This window comes from Nerophis ophidion, linkage group LG03 (genome assembly GCF_033978795.1).
Source record: "Nerophis ophidion isolate RoL-2023_Sa linkage group LG03, RoL_Noph_v1.0, whole genome shotgun sequence".
NCBI classification, from domain to species: domain Eukaryota; kingdom Metazoa; phylum Chordata; class Actinopteri; order Syngnathiformes; family Syngnathidae; genus Nerophis; species Nerophis ophidion.
Genome location: NC_084613.1, coordinates 56,188,714 through 56,204,776, shown reverse-complemented (window position 1 = coordinate 56,204,776; position 16,063 = coordinate 56,188,714). Strand labels below are relative to the sequence as shown.

The 16,063-nt window shown below is 41.8% G+C and overlaps 1 protein-coding gene across 8 annotated transcripts in view; it reads right to left on the bottom strand.

The window, feature by feature from the left end:
• Window positions 1-16,063, bottom strand: part of myt1lb (myelin transcription factor 1-like, b) — a 598,322-nt gene that overhangs the window by 84,364 nt on the left and 497,895 nt on the right. For all 8 annotated transcript variants that reach the window (XM_061895654.1, XM_061895661.1, XM_061895656.1 and 5 more), the window contains one exon: window positions 6,304-6,438. In XM_061895654.1, coding sequence (XP_061751638.1) covers window positions 6,304-6,438 — 135 coding nt within the window. The remainder of the gene's footprint in view (window positions 1-6,303; window positions 6,439-16,063) is intronic.

The window sequence follows — 16,063 nt, the reverse complement described above, 5'->3', positions numbered from 1 at the left end:
ATTTTGCGGTTATTGGTTGAGAGCAAAGCTGTTTTCCGCATGGGTTTGGTTGCATCAGTTGCCCACAGTCGTTGCCCACGGGTTCTTGGATATGTTGGGAAACACTTTGAATTGGAGAAAGAAATTATGGCAAAGTATGCAGGTGACGTTTGTAGGGCTCTTCCCTATCTAAACCCTCCCTCGCCGCTTCATTGTCAGCAGTCCTAAATAAAGGTCAAATAAAAGTGAAGTATATCCATTTCATTCCTCATTTATATGCATTTTGCAGTGTTTTATGTGTGTACAACTGAAAATATTGTCTATAAGAATATCTTTTTGGGTATCTGAAATAGATGGCTAACATACATTGTTTCCTATGGGAATTTATTTTTTTGTTTTTAATACAATTTTGTTTTTACACTTTGGAATTTATTGACGCATTACTGAGGAAAACCGAAGTACCACTTAAGGCTGCAGCTATCGATTATTTTAATAAAATGGTAAATACTTGTGCAGCGTTTTTCTACCTTCAAGGTTTTCAAAGCGCTTTGACAGTATTTCCACATTCACCCATTCACACACTGATAGCAGGAGCTGCCATGCAAGGCCCTAACCACGACTCATCAGGAGCAGGGGTGAAGTGTCTTGCTCAAGGACACGACGGAAGCTGGGGGGATTGAACCAGGAACCCTCAAGTTGCTGGCACGGCCGCTCAACCGACCGAGGCACGGCATCCCCTAATATTTGAGTAACTTATTGATCAAGTTATTAGATTCATCAGGTAATGGAATAAACCACGCTTTATAGCCTCAATGCGTCATCACTACAACATCTCTATAAATTACCAAAAAATTTAAAAAGGAAAATAATACTAAACTGTGTAGCCTAAAACCAGGTAATGTGTAATGAATAAATAACCAAATCAAACAAAAAAACTGCCTGATAAAGTATGATCAATTGAGTGACAATGTATTTAAGAATTTAACACACACGCATTTTGAAAAGTTGTACATTGTAAAATTGGTGTTTGATTTTTGGACAAACAACTTTTAACATTAACATACAAACTGTAGCTGCTAACATGTCCTCAGAGGGCTACCTGTGTTCGAAAAAAAAATTTGATTAATTGATTTACGTGAACCCCGACTTAAACAAGTCGAAAAACTTATTCGGGTGTTACCATTTAGTGGTCAATTGTACGGAATATGTACTGTACTGTGCAATCTACTAATAAAAGTTTCAATCAATCAAAAGAGTCAAACGCAAGAGATTATATTTCTGCTCCTTTGCTGCTTTTAAATATGCAGGATGCTTTATGCTAATGTGACGCAACATAGATTTAATGTTATTGCAAAATGGCAACACCGAGTGCAAACATTTCACCATGATGCCTGTATTTTTCAGTTTCAAATGAACGTGAAGTCTTTGACAGTTTCTCTTGTCTTCTTTGGGTTGTTTGCTCTCTTTCTCCCTCTTCTTTAGCCAACTCTCGGCACTCCGCTGTGGTCCCCACACACGGGCCACATCACACGAGGTGTGAGTTAAATTATCGTAAGTGCACCACTCTCATGTGCGCTGTATTGGAGAGGTCTTGTGGAAACAATTAAATGTATAAATGTTTATTTAATAAAATCAATAAACAAAACCTCGAAGCTAGAAAATAAGAATTAAACTTTTCAAACTGTCCTACCACTGTATTACGGTATAGATCCAATAAATCCACAAAGTGTGACAATACAAAATGTGGGAATTGAAACTTGCCAAAAGCTGACTGTGCTTCTTTTGTCATTTCTAGTCCTGTATGTGGCAGTAATATGGACTTTAACGTGGTGGCAATTACCCCGGACGGATCTGCTGGATCCAGGCATGTGATTTGAACTTAATGAACAAGACTGAAAATAAGCCGGGTTCTGGTGGCCGCAGGTCCAGGGCGGTACCCTGGTGGGGGAACAATGAGGGGCAAACCCTCCTCGAAGCTCCTGGTTTTTCAGAAATTGAACAAGCAAAAATGACCAAAAAAAGCACCATTTAGAGATGTTTTCGTATTTAAAGAGTTGAAAAATGAGTAACATTTCATCCAAATGAATCACTATGTCCTTTTCAGTCTCTATGATATTTGGTCACTGCAGTAATTACAAATTGCATTCACATCCACAGGAACCACATGGGTTAGCCTGCTCTATACAATATTTACAACCTTACTAGTGTTCACTTGACAACCACAGATGGTTCATCTAGGTATTTACATTATTTACACACTACTTTGGTTCATTCACATATTACATCGGCATTTTGTCTTTGATGGCTCCGACATGAGCCTTCCTGGCAAACTTCTCAGCAGCTTGCATTTAAATTTTTTAGACATGCACCTGGGGATAGGTTGATTGGCAACACTAAATTGGCCCTAATGTGTGAATGTGAGTGTGAATGTTGTCTGTCTATCTGTGTTGGCCCTGCGATGAGGTGGCGACTTGTCCAGGGTGTACACCGCCTTGCGCCCGATTGTAGCTGAGATAGGCGCCAGCGCCCCCCGCGACCCCGAAAGGGAATAAGCGGTACAAAATGGATGGATGGATGGATTGATTGATTTCTGCTTTAGTAGATTCTGCCTTGGATTGTTGAGACAATTTCTGTCTCTTTGACTCCCTCTCCACTACTAACTGCTCCAAATGCAAAATGCATGCAAAAATTATAAAATGTACAAACAATGGTTATTCTATTAGCTAACTTCCTTTATTTGAATAGCCATGTGTGATTTATAGCATGAAATTACAAATATTTTGCAGTCATGTTGCTCAAAATGATTCAACTATTCAATGTCAAAATATAATCCATCCATCCATCCATCCATTTTCTACCGCTTATTCCCTTTTGGGGTCGCGGGGGGCGCTGGCGCCTATCTCAGCTACAATCGGGCGGAAGGCAGGGTACACCCTGGACAAGTCGCCACCTCATCGCAGGGCCAACACAGATAGACAGACAACATTTACGCTCACATTCACACACTAGGGCCAATTTAGTGTTGCCAATCAACCTATCCCCAGGTGCATGTCTTTGGAAGTGGGAGGAAGCCGGAGTACCCGGAGGGAACCCACGCATTCACGGGGAGAACATGCAAACTCCACACAGAAAGATCCCGAGCCTGGATTTGAACCCAGGACTGCAGGAACTTCGTATTGTGAGGCAGACGCACTAACCCCTCTGCCACCGTGAAGCCCTGTCAAAATATAAACAGTGGAAATAATGAACAAAATTTCAGTTACTGTCTTGTTCTAAAACATCAATGCAAATGAAATGTAGCATTTAGAGAGGCTATACTGTAGCAAAAATCATCACATGTCTGCCACAATCAAGTGTGTTCTTAAAAGTGAATTCCACGTCTTCCATGTCGAGAGCAGTTTTGATTTGGGCTTACATGATAACCAACTCAAATGAATGTTTTGGGCATCGTTTATCCAGATACATACATTAGTCCAAATGTGGCCAGGTAGACGCATTGTTGGTTTCCTGGACGTCATCTACATCGGTCAAAGAAACTCTTAGGAAGAGAATCCCCCTGCCATCTTCCGCTATTTTTAAAAAAAATATATAAATCACCAGCTAGAAGATTCCCTTTTCTCTTCTACAACTCTGTTGTCATCATTTGGGATGTCTGTTGTGATTTCCCTTCCTGGTTTCATGACCCGCCCTATATTGCCTCTGATTGGCCTGTCCCTAATGGTTTGCCCTAATCTTAACCAAGCGTGACTCATCATAGTAAACCAACCAACCAATCCTGGATGTTCTTATATGTAAACCATGCATCCATCCATTTTCTACCGCTTGTCCCTTTTGGGGTCGCGGGGGGTGCTGGAGCCTATCTCAGCTGCATTTGGGAGGAAGGCGGTATACACCCTGGACAAGTCAGCCCCTCATCGCAGGGCCATCACAGATAGACAGACAATATTCGACTCACATTCACACACTACGGACATTTTTTTTCGAGTACCAACCATCCATCCATCCTACCATTTTCTAGCGCTTATCCCCTTTGGGGTCGCGAGGGGCGCTGGTGCCTATCTCAGCTACAATCGGGCAACCAATCATTATGAATTTTTCCCTTATATGTTGTCCCCTGCCCCTGGAGTTGCACTAGTCCATTCCTCTCTTTCTCTTCTCCCTCTCTCTTTTTTTGTAGCATACAGCTTAGCTAACCGCTACATGGTCCAAAAATAGCTAAGCTATGGAAATCGCTACTTGTTTAAAAAGTAGCAAAGCTACAGCCAAGCCGCTGGGAAATGTAGTTAAGCTACGTCGCTTCGATTTTTAAGTTAATATTTTTTGACGGAAAACCATACTTTTTACCACTGCAACCGCAAACCGGAATGAATTATCAAAAACCGTACTACTTACGGGAAAACCATAGTTGTTGGCAGGTATGGCAAAGAGACGGATCAAGCTTTTAACACACATTGTAGTAGGGAAAAAAACCGAAGAAAAACTGAAAATATTTTTTTATATTTTTAAAGAGATAAAAAAAGACAGATTTGGAGGGTCACTGCCAAAAATGGCCCCGATGCAGGCAGACTTTACTGTATATGTGCGAAATTCTAGTTAGATCTTCTTTTACCCATGTGCCACCACTTGATAGCGTTTCATGGAAAGTTATCGCTTTGGCCATACTGTACATGCTGTGACAAACAAGTGGCCAAGTGGTTAGAGTGTCCGCCCTTAGATCGGTAGGTTGTGAGTTCAAACCCTGGCCGAGTCATACCAAAGACTATAAAAATGGGACCCATTACCACCCTGCTTGGCACGCGGCATAAGGGTGGGAATTTGGGGTTCCTTTAATCCATCTTATTCCGCTTAGCAGAGGTTGGGTTGCGGGGGCAGTAGCCTAAGCAGGGAAGCCCAGACTTTCCTCTCTCTAGCCACTTCGTCCAGCTCTTCCCTGGGGGCCCCGAAGCGTTCCCAGGCCAGCGGGGAGACATAGTCTTCCCAATCTGTCCTGGGTCTTCCCCGTGGCCTCCTACCGGTGCCTTAAACACCTCCCTAGGGAGGCGTTCGGGTTGCCTCCTCACCAGATGCCTGAACCACCTCATCTGGCTCCTCTCGATGTGGAGGAGCAGCGGCTTTACTTTGAGTTCCTCCCGGATGACAGAGCTTCTCACCCTATCTCTAAGGGAGAGCCCCGCCACCGGGCGGGGGAAACTCATTTCGGCCGCTTGTACCCGTGATCTTGTCCATTCGGTCATGACCCAAAGCTCATTACCATAGGTGAGGATGGGAACGTAGATCGACCGGTAAATTGAGAGCTTTGCCTTCCGGCTCAGCTCCTTCTTTACCACAATGGATCGATACAACGTCCGCATTGCTGAAGATGCCGCACCGATCCGCCTGTCGATCTCACAATCTACTCTTCCCTCACTCATGAACAAGACTCCTAGGTACTTGAACTCTTCCATTTGGGGCAGGGTCTCTACCCCGACCCGGAGATGGGACTCCACCCTTTTCCGGACGAGAACCCTTGACTCGGACTTGGAGGTGCTGATTCTCATTCCGGTCGCATCACACTCGGCTGCGAACCGATCCAGTGAGAGCTGAAGATCCCGGCCAGATGAAACCATCAGGACCACATCATCTGCAAAAAGCAGAGACCTAATCCTGCATCCACCAAACCGGAACCCCTCAACGCCTTGACTGCGCCTAGAAATTCTGTCCATAAAAGTTATGAACAGAATCAGTGACACAGGACAGCCTTGGCGGAGTTCAACCCTCACTGGAAATGTGTTCGACTTACTGCCGGAAATGCGGACCAAGCTTTGGGGGTTAAATCACCAAAAATGATTCCCGGACGCGGCACCGCTGCTGCCCACTACTCCCCTCGCCCCCCAGGGGGTGATCACGGGGATGGGTCAAATGCAGAGGACAAATTTCACCACTCCTAGTGTGTGTGTGACAATCAATGGTACTTTAACTTAACTTACTTATGTCAAAAGGAATGCATGGGATCACTGTCAAGTAAGCGAAACAAAGGAGTCTCACGCCACTACACGCCACCTCTCCACATCGTTGCTGTTCACACATCAAGCTCTCATTTCATACCTCATCACCACGGCACACTAAGCAGGCAATCAGCGAGAAAACTATGGCCTCATGCAAAAGGTCACCGGAGAAGTGCAGCTGCAGGCTATCGCCGAAACATCAAACACAGTCCAGCAAACACACAGACGCACGGGAACGAGCTCGGCAGTGATCACAGGGAGACATGCAGGGCGTCATGAAAGGTGGAGGCCACAGGTTGAGCAAATAATGTCGGTACTGGTGTGAAAACCAAAAGCTTACTTTCTGGTGGCACTCTGTCCTTGTGCGGACAGCCCGACAGGCTCCGATGGTGGGGGTACAAGCCTGTCACGTGACCCGTGCCGTCGCAGCCCGGTGTCGGACAGCGACTCTCCTTCTTGTCTGCTCGGGAAGCATCTGTGGGAAAGGAGAGTTTGGTTTGAATTATATTTATATAGCGCTTTTCTTTTGTGACTCAAAGAGCTTTTACATAGTGACACCCAATATCTAATTTACTTTTAAAGCACTGTGGGTGGCACTGGGAGAAGGTGGGTCAAGTGTCTTGCTCAAGGACACAACGGCAGTGACTAGGATGGCGGAAGCGGGGATTGAACTTGGAATCCTCAAGTTGCTGGCACGGCCACTCTACCAACCGAGCTATACCGCCATATGGTTGCTTAGTGATTAAAGTCATTTGTATGGAGGTTAAAGGCCTACTGAAATGAGATTTTCTCATTTAAACGGGGATAGCAGGTCCATTCTATGTGTCATACTTGATCATTTCGCGATATTGCCATATTTTTGCTGAAAGGATTTAGTAGAGAACATCGATGATAAAGTTTGCAACTTTTGGTCGCTAATAAAAAAGCCTTGCCTGTACCGGAAGTAGCAGACGATATGCGCGTGACGTCACGGGTTGTGGAGCTCCTCACATCCGCACATTGTTTACAATTATGGCCACCAGCAACGAGAACGATTTGGACCGAGAAAGCGACAATTTCCCCATTAATTTGAGCGAGGATGAAAGATTTGTGGATGAAGAAAGTGAGAGTGAAGGACTAGAAAAAAAAATAAAAACAATGAAAAAATAAAAAAACTAGACGGCAGAGCGATTCAGATCTTATTAGACAAATTTACTAGGATAATTCTGGAAAATCCCTTATCTGCTTATTGTGTTACTAGTGTTTTAGTGAGATTATATGGTCGTACCTGTACAACCTGAAAGTCGGAGGGGTGTGGCCACGGGTGTGGTGACCGCCAGTGTCTCCAAGGGAAGCCACATTTCTCGACAAGGCGAAGGCAGTCAGTGGGGCCAAGCTGAGAGTTTTTTTCCCCTCCTCCATAGTGAAAGCATCCGACGTTCGCGGGCGGCTGGTGGGAGGAGGCAAGAGAGTCCGCAGCTGCCTCTTAGACAGGTGCAAGAGGAATGACGCAAGCTCTCCGCTCATGTCTACGGTAAGAGCCACCATTTTCTCACCAAAACCTGCCTTTTGACATGTGGTAGGGAACCATGTTCGCTTGACCGCTCTGTTTTTAGTAAAGCTTCACCGTCATCTTTCGGGAATGTAAACAAGGAAACAAGGAAACACCGGCTGTGTTTGTGTTGCTAAAGGCGGCCGCAATACACCGCTTCCCACCTCCATCTTTCTTCTTTGACGTTTCCATTACTAATTGAAAAAATTGCAAAAGATTCAGCAATACAAATGTCCATAATACTGTGGAATTATGCGAAGAAAAGAGACAACTTATAGCTGTAAAAGGTGCTGGACCAAGATGTTCTCTACAATGCGTGACGTCACGCGCACACGTCATCATACCGCAACGTTTTAGCCTGACACTTCAGTGCGAAATTTAAAATTGCAATTTAGTAAACTAGACCGGCCGTATTGGCATGTCTTGCAATGCTAATATTTCATCATTGATATATAAACTATCAGACTGCGTGGTTGGTAATAGTGGGTTTCAGTAGGCCTTTAATGTGTGGCTTTATTACAAAATCTATATTTCTTTTTTTAAACTGACATAATGTTAATTATTAATTAACTTAACTTAATTAATAATTAATTATTATGAATGTCCATCCATCCATCCATTTTATACCGCTTGTCCCTTTTGGGGTAAATTCAATATTTTATTTTACATCAAAGTATGCTGACGATTCCATTGAAAAAAAATTCTGTGTTTAAAAATTTTGTGTATAAAAATTCAGAGCAAAAAAAAAAAAATCAGTGTATAAAAATTTTGCGTAAAGAAATACAGTGTATACATATTCAGTGAAAAAAATGGGAAGCGTTGCTTCATGCAGACGAAGGAAGGGGCAGAGTGGCCGGGGCAGCGACAAGCCTGAGACCTCCATGTAATATCACTGTTCTGCAGAACTTTGTTGTAGATGTTCTCCAGAAAAGTCATATTATATCAAATAAGTCGATGTTTTTTTTGGTCCATATGCCTTTATTTTTTGCCATGTTTGTTACATCTGGGTTTTTTCTTGCTGGATTATGAAATATTTCGATCAAAAAGGTGGTCTGGGAAGCAAAGGAGCAACCTTCATATGTTCTCAATATTCAGTGTTTTATTGTTCGTAGTCCCCATTCTATATTTGTATGTACATTTTGAGTGTCATATAATTCAGTAAATTAACTAAAGTTCAATCCGTTTTTGAAACGGTTCTTTTAAGTTTTTTTACTGACACTCACAATGTACATAAAAATATATAATTTGGAATTCACTATATACTAACTATGAAAAATAAAACACAGAATATTAAAAATATATGAACGTTGCTCCTCTTCTGCACACTACCTTCTTGATCGACATCTTTTGTAGAGCAAGAGCAACAAAGATGCAACAAACACGGCAAAATATAAATGCAAAGGGTAAAAAACACCCCTCCGACTATCAGGTACTATTTAATCTCACTAAAACACTAGCGACACAATAGAAAGATAAGGGTTTTCCCAGAATTATCCCAGTAAATGTGTCTAAAAACATCTGAATCCATCCCAAAGCAATCGCCTTTTTTTTTTTAAACTTTATTAATTTTTTTTTTTTTTAGTCCTTCGCTATCAATATCATCAGCCACAAATCTTTCATCCTTGCCCAAATTAATGGGGAAATTGTCGTTTTCTCGGTCCGAATGGAGGCTCCCGTTAAAAACAATGTGAGGACGTGAGGAGCCCTCACCCTTGTGACGTCATCGTCTGCGACTTCCGGTAAAGGCAGGGCTTTTTTATCAGCACCAAAAGTTGCGAACTTTATCGTCGATGTTCTCCACTAAATCCTTTCAGCAAAAATATTGCAATATCGCGAAATGATCAAGTATCTAATTATCTCCGTTTAAATAAGAAAATCTCATTTCAGTAGGCCTTTAATGATTACTGTCTCGACCTGTATGGCAATGTTATGACCCTCTCTATTTATTAATACAATGTAATATTCAACCTGTTAAACATTCTCTAATTGCGGACTAAACATCTTTGACGAAGCATGATCATATTGTAAGACAAAGTTTCGTTGTTTTGTTGGTCAGACCGGATGTGAATCATTGTGAAGATTGGTATGAAAAACTACTTGACGACATATTTTGTTAAAAGGCTCTGATAAAAGTGACTTACAACTTCCTTTCTACCATCTCTTGTATGCTGAGCTTGTATTACATCTTAATAAGGGCGGTTCGAGAAACAAATTTATGTTTTTAATGCACTCAACTGTAATGTAAACACAGACGTGAAGCTCTACAAACAGCAAAGCAAGCCACTAGCATTCGCCCCAATGACGTCGTCTCACGGGGATTGAAGATAAAATGGATTTGTCATGTTGAGAGAATGACTTGCCATGCCATTGGACCTGGAACTTCTACAATGTTCTCTCTTTCTTGGTGTGTTTATGTTCGCAATTTTCTCACATGTGGCTCCACAGTAATTGGAGGCCATTACGTTTCCTCAAACCACGGAACGGGCCGAGGATAAAAAAGAGAGTTAATTGCTAGTTAAAAAATTATCGCTTAATAGAAACTTATAGTTAACGCTTTATTATCGCAATATATTTGACAGCCCAAGGAAATTTCCGCTGGGATTAAGAATATTACCTCGAGGCAGTTTGATATGACAAAAATGTTATTTGAGTGACTGCAATGTTTATCAGTGCTGGTATTAGAATAATATGGGGGAATATGTGGAGTTGTTATCTGATACCATAGGGCGGGGGTCGGCAACCTTTCGCGCCGCCCTAGTGGATCTCTAGAGCTTTTTCAAAATTGTATGAAAAATGGAAATAAACGAGGGGAAAAAAAAATATTTTTTGATTTAATATGGTTTCTGCAGGAGGACAAACATGACACAAACCTTCCTAATTGTTACAAAGTACACTGTTTCTATTAAACATGCTTCACTGATTCGACTGTTTGATGAGTGCCGTTTTGTCCTACTAATTTTGGCGGTCCTTGAACTCACCGTAGTTTGTTTACATGTACAACTTTCTCCGACTTTCTAGGACGTGTTTTATGCCACTTCTTTTTCCGTCTCATTTTGTCCAAAGTTTTAACGTTGTGCGTGAATGCACAAAGGTGAATTTTGTTGATGTTATTGACTTGTGTGGAGTGCTAATCAGACTTATTTGGTCCCTGCATGATTGCTAGCTAATTGATGCTAAGATGCTATTTAGGCTAGCTATATGTACATATTGCATCATTATGCCTAATTTGTAGCTATATTTGAGGTCATTTAGCTTCCTTTAAGTACTCTTAATTCAATTTATATCTCATGACACACTTTCCGAATGTAATATGGCTTTGAATTTTTTGCGGCTCCAGACAGATTTGTTTTTGTAGTTTTGGTCCAATATGTCTCTTTCAACATTTTGGGTTGCCGACCCCTGCTATGGACTGAACGATGTGGTTTGCAGTGCTGTGGATGATAAGACACCAATGAGAACTTCACAAAATCTAAGAGGACACAAAATAATATGAAAGAAGAAAAACACAAATCCAGTGAGGAGCCGGGTTAGGAAATGGTGACGTGGCGCACGCCCACTCATTCCCCCAATAAAATGTTATAGACGGAATGTTGCATGTTGTCATGCTCTATTTTCCCCACTATTCCATTTAGGCTTTTATTAAAAAAAAACCCAAAAAATTTTGATCACGTTCACAAGAATATATTCTGTCTGTCTGCAAAAGGGAAAATGATAAACTAACTGCACTCATACACATACGGTACATGATGCATGTGTGTTTGCCCGCCTCGTCTGAGTGGGAGCAGCTGAGTGGAAGGCATATTAGAAGGGAAGGATATTGATTGTGGCTGAGGAGGGGCTGCGTTTTGCATAGCAAATGGCCCCCATTAGCATACCATCTCTGGATAATTAATGTGCAGTCAGTGGGCCTGTTGTTCCTTATCGGTCATTCTGATACTCCTCTATTCTCATCTTAACCTCATTCTTTTTTCTTTTGCTCAGCGGCGCTTCTCGTTCCCTTCGCCGTACTGTGTTTTATAAATCGCACACAGGAACCCAGCTGAGCGACTGTCTGCTGCTATCGTCTATCTGCTATCGAGATTATTATCAGCCCGCCGCTCTCTATTCCGACATCATTCAAGCATGGAGCCTCTCTCCAAATTAACATTTGTGTGGCATTTACGTTGCGATACGTACCTGTTGTGAATTGCGTGCCATTTAAGGCGTAATATCCTCCTGCTGTGAATTAGCTTGCTCTTATTTGTGGCTCTTGTCTAAATATCTTCTGTGTGGGGAGAAATAAATTGGCCTAATTAGGCCGGAATATGGCTAGAGTAAAAGAAAAGAGAAATCATTTGGACTCAAACCACCCAGAATAGCTCTGCTCTGCACTGCTGTTTCTCTTTCTGCAGGACCACGAACAACCTCAACTTGAAAGGAGGATGTAAGCATCGTAAAGGAAATGTATGAATTAATTCTGAGTAAAGAACGCACGTCGTCCCCCTTTCCCAAATGCTGAAAAGTAGGTTTAAAAATAGGCGGCTTTACCCCAAGCTGCATCCCAGGGATGAAATGCGCGGTCCTAACAGGCCGTGCAGATTGCCATTACTTATGCCTGACAAGCCTCCCCTCTGATGTTTCCATGCTGGCCTATTTTAACAACATAAGCTGCTGCTGCTTCTGAGATTCAAAATTTCAAATTGGCTGCTGCTGCAAAAAAAAAAAGAAGAAGCTTGTCCTGGGGTTATATTGGGGTACCCAGAATGCATATGGGCTTTCTGTTGTCTGTGGTGTAGGATGGACACAATAAAAGGGCAGGTGAAGCAAAACAGTTCACACTTGACCACCAATTAGTGTCCACCAATTTTTGTGAAAAAGTATGTCATCTGCTAATGTCGATTTGTGCCATTTCGAGGGGTTCTATCACACAAAACCAATGTTTCTTACCTATTGGTTACTGCTCTTGTGCATTTTGAATCTGCATGAGTCCCGGAAATGTAAAAACCAAAGCGTGGAGGCATTGCAAATATATTTCTAAAACATTTTTGCGTTCTTTTCTACTACTTCCAAACTGTCCGTTTGGAATGTGCACAATTACTGACGTCACCAATTGGGAACATTGTCAGGGGATTATCCATAAATGGTATAAACTTACCCAGTCTGCCATATTTAGTTTATGCAAACGCATCTGTAGTTTAGACCATTGTTTTTCAACCACTGTGCCGCGGCACACTAGTGTACCGTGAGATATCGTTTGGTGTGCCGTGGGAAATTATGCAATTTCACCTAATTAGTTGGAAAAATAATTATAATCCGCAAACAATGTGCCGTTGTAGCGTGTTTGTGATGTCTGGAGATCAGCAGAGCAACCATGTAATACTCTTCCGTACCAGTAGGTGGCAGCAGACATTGCTTTGTAAGCCTACTATTGTGACGGTTAGCTGGCATCGTGGTGCGGGTTCGTTCTCTCTATGATGCAGTCGGATAGGACACAGCGTGAAGGTAAGAAATGAAGATTTATTTATACTACAAAACACAGACCAGGAACATAAACACTTGCACAAGGCACTAAAGGCAAAAGAAACAGAACTAGCATGGGAGCTAGAAAGAACTAAAAGCGCTAGCATGTGAGCTAGGGAACAAACAAAGGAGTAGCGTGGAAGCTAGCAAGTACAAAACAGTTCTTTACCACAAACGGGAATCAGCGTCGTCATCTGTTGCATGGAACAGAAATTACTAGGATGCGAGAGCGAATGAACAGAAAGGGCAGGCTTACTGAAATGAGATTTTCTTATTTAAACGGGGATAGGAGGTCCATTCTATGTGTCATATTTGATAATTTCCCGATATTGCCATATTTTTGCTGAAAGGATTTAGTAGAGAACATCCACGATAAAGTTTGTAACTGTCGGTGTTAAGAGAAAAGCCCTGCCTCTACCGGAAGTCGCAGACGATGACGTCACATGTTGATGGCTCCTCACATATTTACATTGATTTTAATGGGAGCCTGCAACAAACAGTGCTATTCGGACCGAGAAAACAACAATTTCCCCATCAATTTCAGCGAGGATGAAAGATTCGTGTTTGAGGATATTGATATCGACGGACTAGAAAAAAAAAAAAAGACAAGTTAAAAAAAACAAACGCCATTGCATTGGGAAGGATTCCGATGTTTTTAAACACATTTACTAGGATAATTCTGGGAAATCCCTTATCTTTCTATTGTGTTGCTAGTGTTTTAGTGAGTTTAATAGTACCTGATAGTCATAGGTGTTTGTCCACTGGTGTGTTGACGCGCAGTGTCTCTGAGGGAAGTCACGAAGCTGCAGCAGGACGGAAGCTCCACTGACATCCGGTAAGAAGCGACTTTTTAACCACAATTTTGTCACCGAAACCTGCTGGTTGACATTTGGTCTGGATTCATGTCTGCTTGACCGCGCTCTGATCCATAGTAAATTTTCACCTCCGGGAATTTTAAACAAGGAATCACTGTGTGTTTGTGTGGCTAAAAGCTAAAGCTTCCCAACTCCATCTTTCTACTTCTCCAATATTAATTGAACAAATTGCAAAAGATTCAGCAACACAGATGTACAAAATACTGTGTAATTATGCCGTTAAAGCAGACGACTTTTAACTGAATGTGTGCATAGCGCTCATACTAATGCATGACTATGGCAACGGAAACAAACAGGAAGTGCCACCAGGAAATAAGGAAGACAAATACCAAACAGGATGTGATACAAAAGCAGAACAAAACCAGAATATGACATGATCCGAGCAGCGGATCATGACAACTACGTATGAGACAAGAGAATTAATGATGGTTATGGTTTGAAGTAGAGATGTCCGATAATGGCTTTTTTGCTGATATCCGATATTCCGATATAGTCCAACTCTTAATTACCGATACCGATATCAACCGATACCGATATACAGGTATACAGTGGTGGAATTAACACATTATCATGCCTAATTTTGTTGTGATGCCCTGCTGGATGCATTAAACAATGTAAAAGGTTTTCCAAAATAAATCAACTCAAGTTATGGAAAGAAATACCAACATGACACTGCCATATTTATTATTGAAGTCACAAAGTGCATTACTTTTTTTAACATGCATCAAAACAGCAGCTTGGAATTTGGGACTTGCTCTCCCTGAGAGAGCATAAGGAGCTTGAGGTGGGCGGTGTTGGGGAGGGAAGGGTTGAGGGGGCTGGGGGGGTAGGTGGTAGCGGGGGTGTGTATATTGTAGTGTAGAGTTAGTGCTGCAAGGTGTTCTGGGTATTGTTTCTGTTGTGTTTATGTTGTGTTACGTTGCGGATGTTCTCCCGAAATGTGTTTGTCATTCTTGTTTTGTGTGGGTTCACAAGTTTGGCGCAGATTTGTAAAAGTGTTAAAGCTGTTTATACGGCCACACTTAGTGTGACCTGTATGGCTGTTGAACAAGTATGCTTTGCATTCACTTGTGTGTGTGAAAAAAGATATTTGACTGGGCCGGAATGCAAAGGCAGTGCCTTTAAGGTTTATTGGCGCTCTAAAAGCGACGTTTTAAAAAGTCATAAATGTAACTTTTTGAAACCGATACAGATAATTTTGAAACCGATATCGATCATTTCCAATATTACATTTTAAAGCATTTATCGGCCGATAATAGCGGCAGTCCGATATTATCGGACATCTCTAGTATGTGCGTCAGGTGATGAGAACGACCTTATATTGTCAAAATAGGCTATTGAGTTTTGTTTTTAACATTTTCTGCTGTTGGTGTCTGTCAAGTATTGGTTACTCGGGTTACAGGACAATATCAAAACCATTGTAAGGGGAACTTAAGGGCGGGGGAAACAGGATATGATGACGTGTTGTGTGTTGGACACTTGGAAGTGGAAAAAGTAAGAGCAGGAATAAAAGGCAGAAAAAGACAATACACTTTCTTTTGATGTATTATTAAGCTTGGATTGCTAATAAGTGAACTGATAAGTGACAAGTTTGGCACACAACAAAGGCGACAAAGATGGGATAATGTCCCCCTGGATTTTTTCAATGAAAAAAATGTGCCTTGGCTCAAAAAAGGTTGAAAAACACTGGTGTAGATGACCAGGATTCGACTTGAATAACAAAAATGCTGTTATTGGTTGAATTACCCAACACAGGACGCTATTCAAACCTCCAGTCTCTTCTGAAGAACTAAGAAGTGACCGGCTAGCTTCTTTGTGTCATGGAAATGTGCCTGCAAACTGTGAATTAGTCACTCCAAGAAGAGTTCACACACTTTCACAAAAATATGGCTTTTCCAAAAAACTACTTTCTTTTTTTTCCCTCCTGTCCAGCTATTCAGGCAAATCATATTCTTGATGTAGATGCCCAAATTTGCTGTACAGATTTAATTTACAAAAGAGAAGTGTGGGATACTTCTCTTGTTGCCTTATTGTATTTGACTCTGTTAAAAAAACTACTTTGAATGGTGGGCTTGGTGACTACAATAACAGCAATGGAGGAGACAATGAAAAATTCAGTGATAACAGTCGGTTCGAAATGTGTGTGAACGATACTTTAGCAATGAATTGTTGTGTAGCTAGCTGAGCTTTCTAAT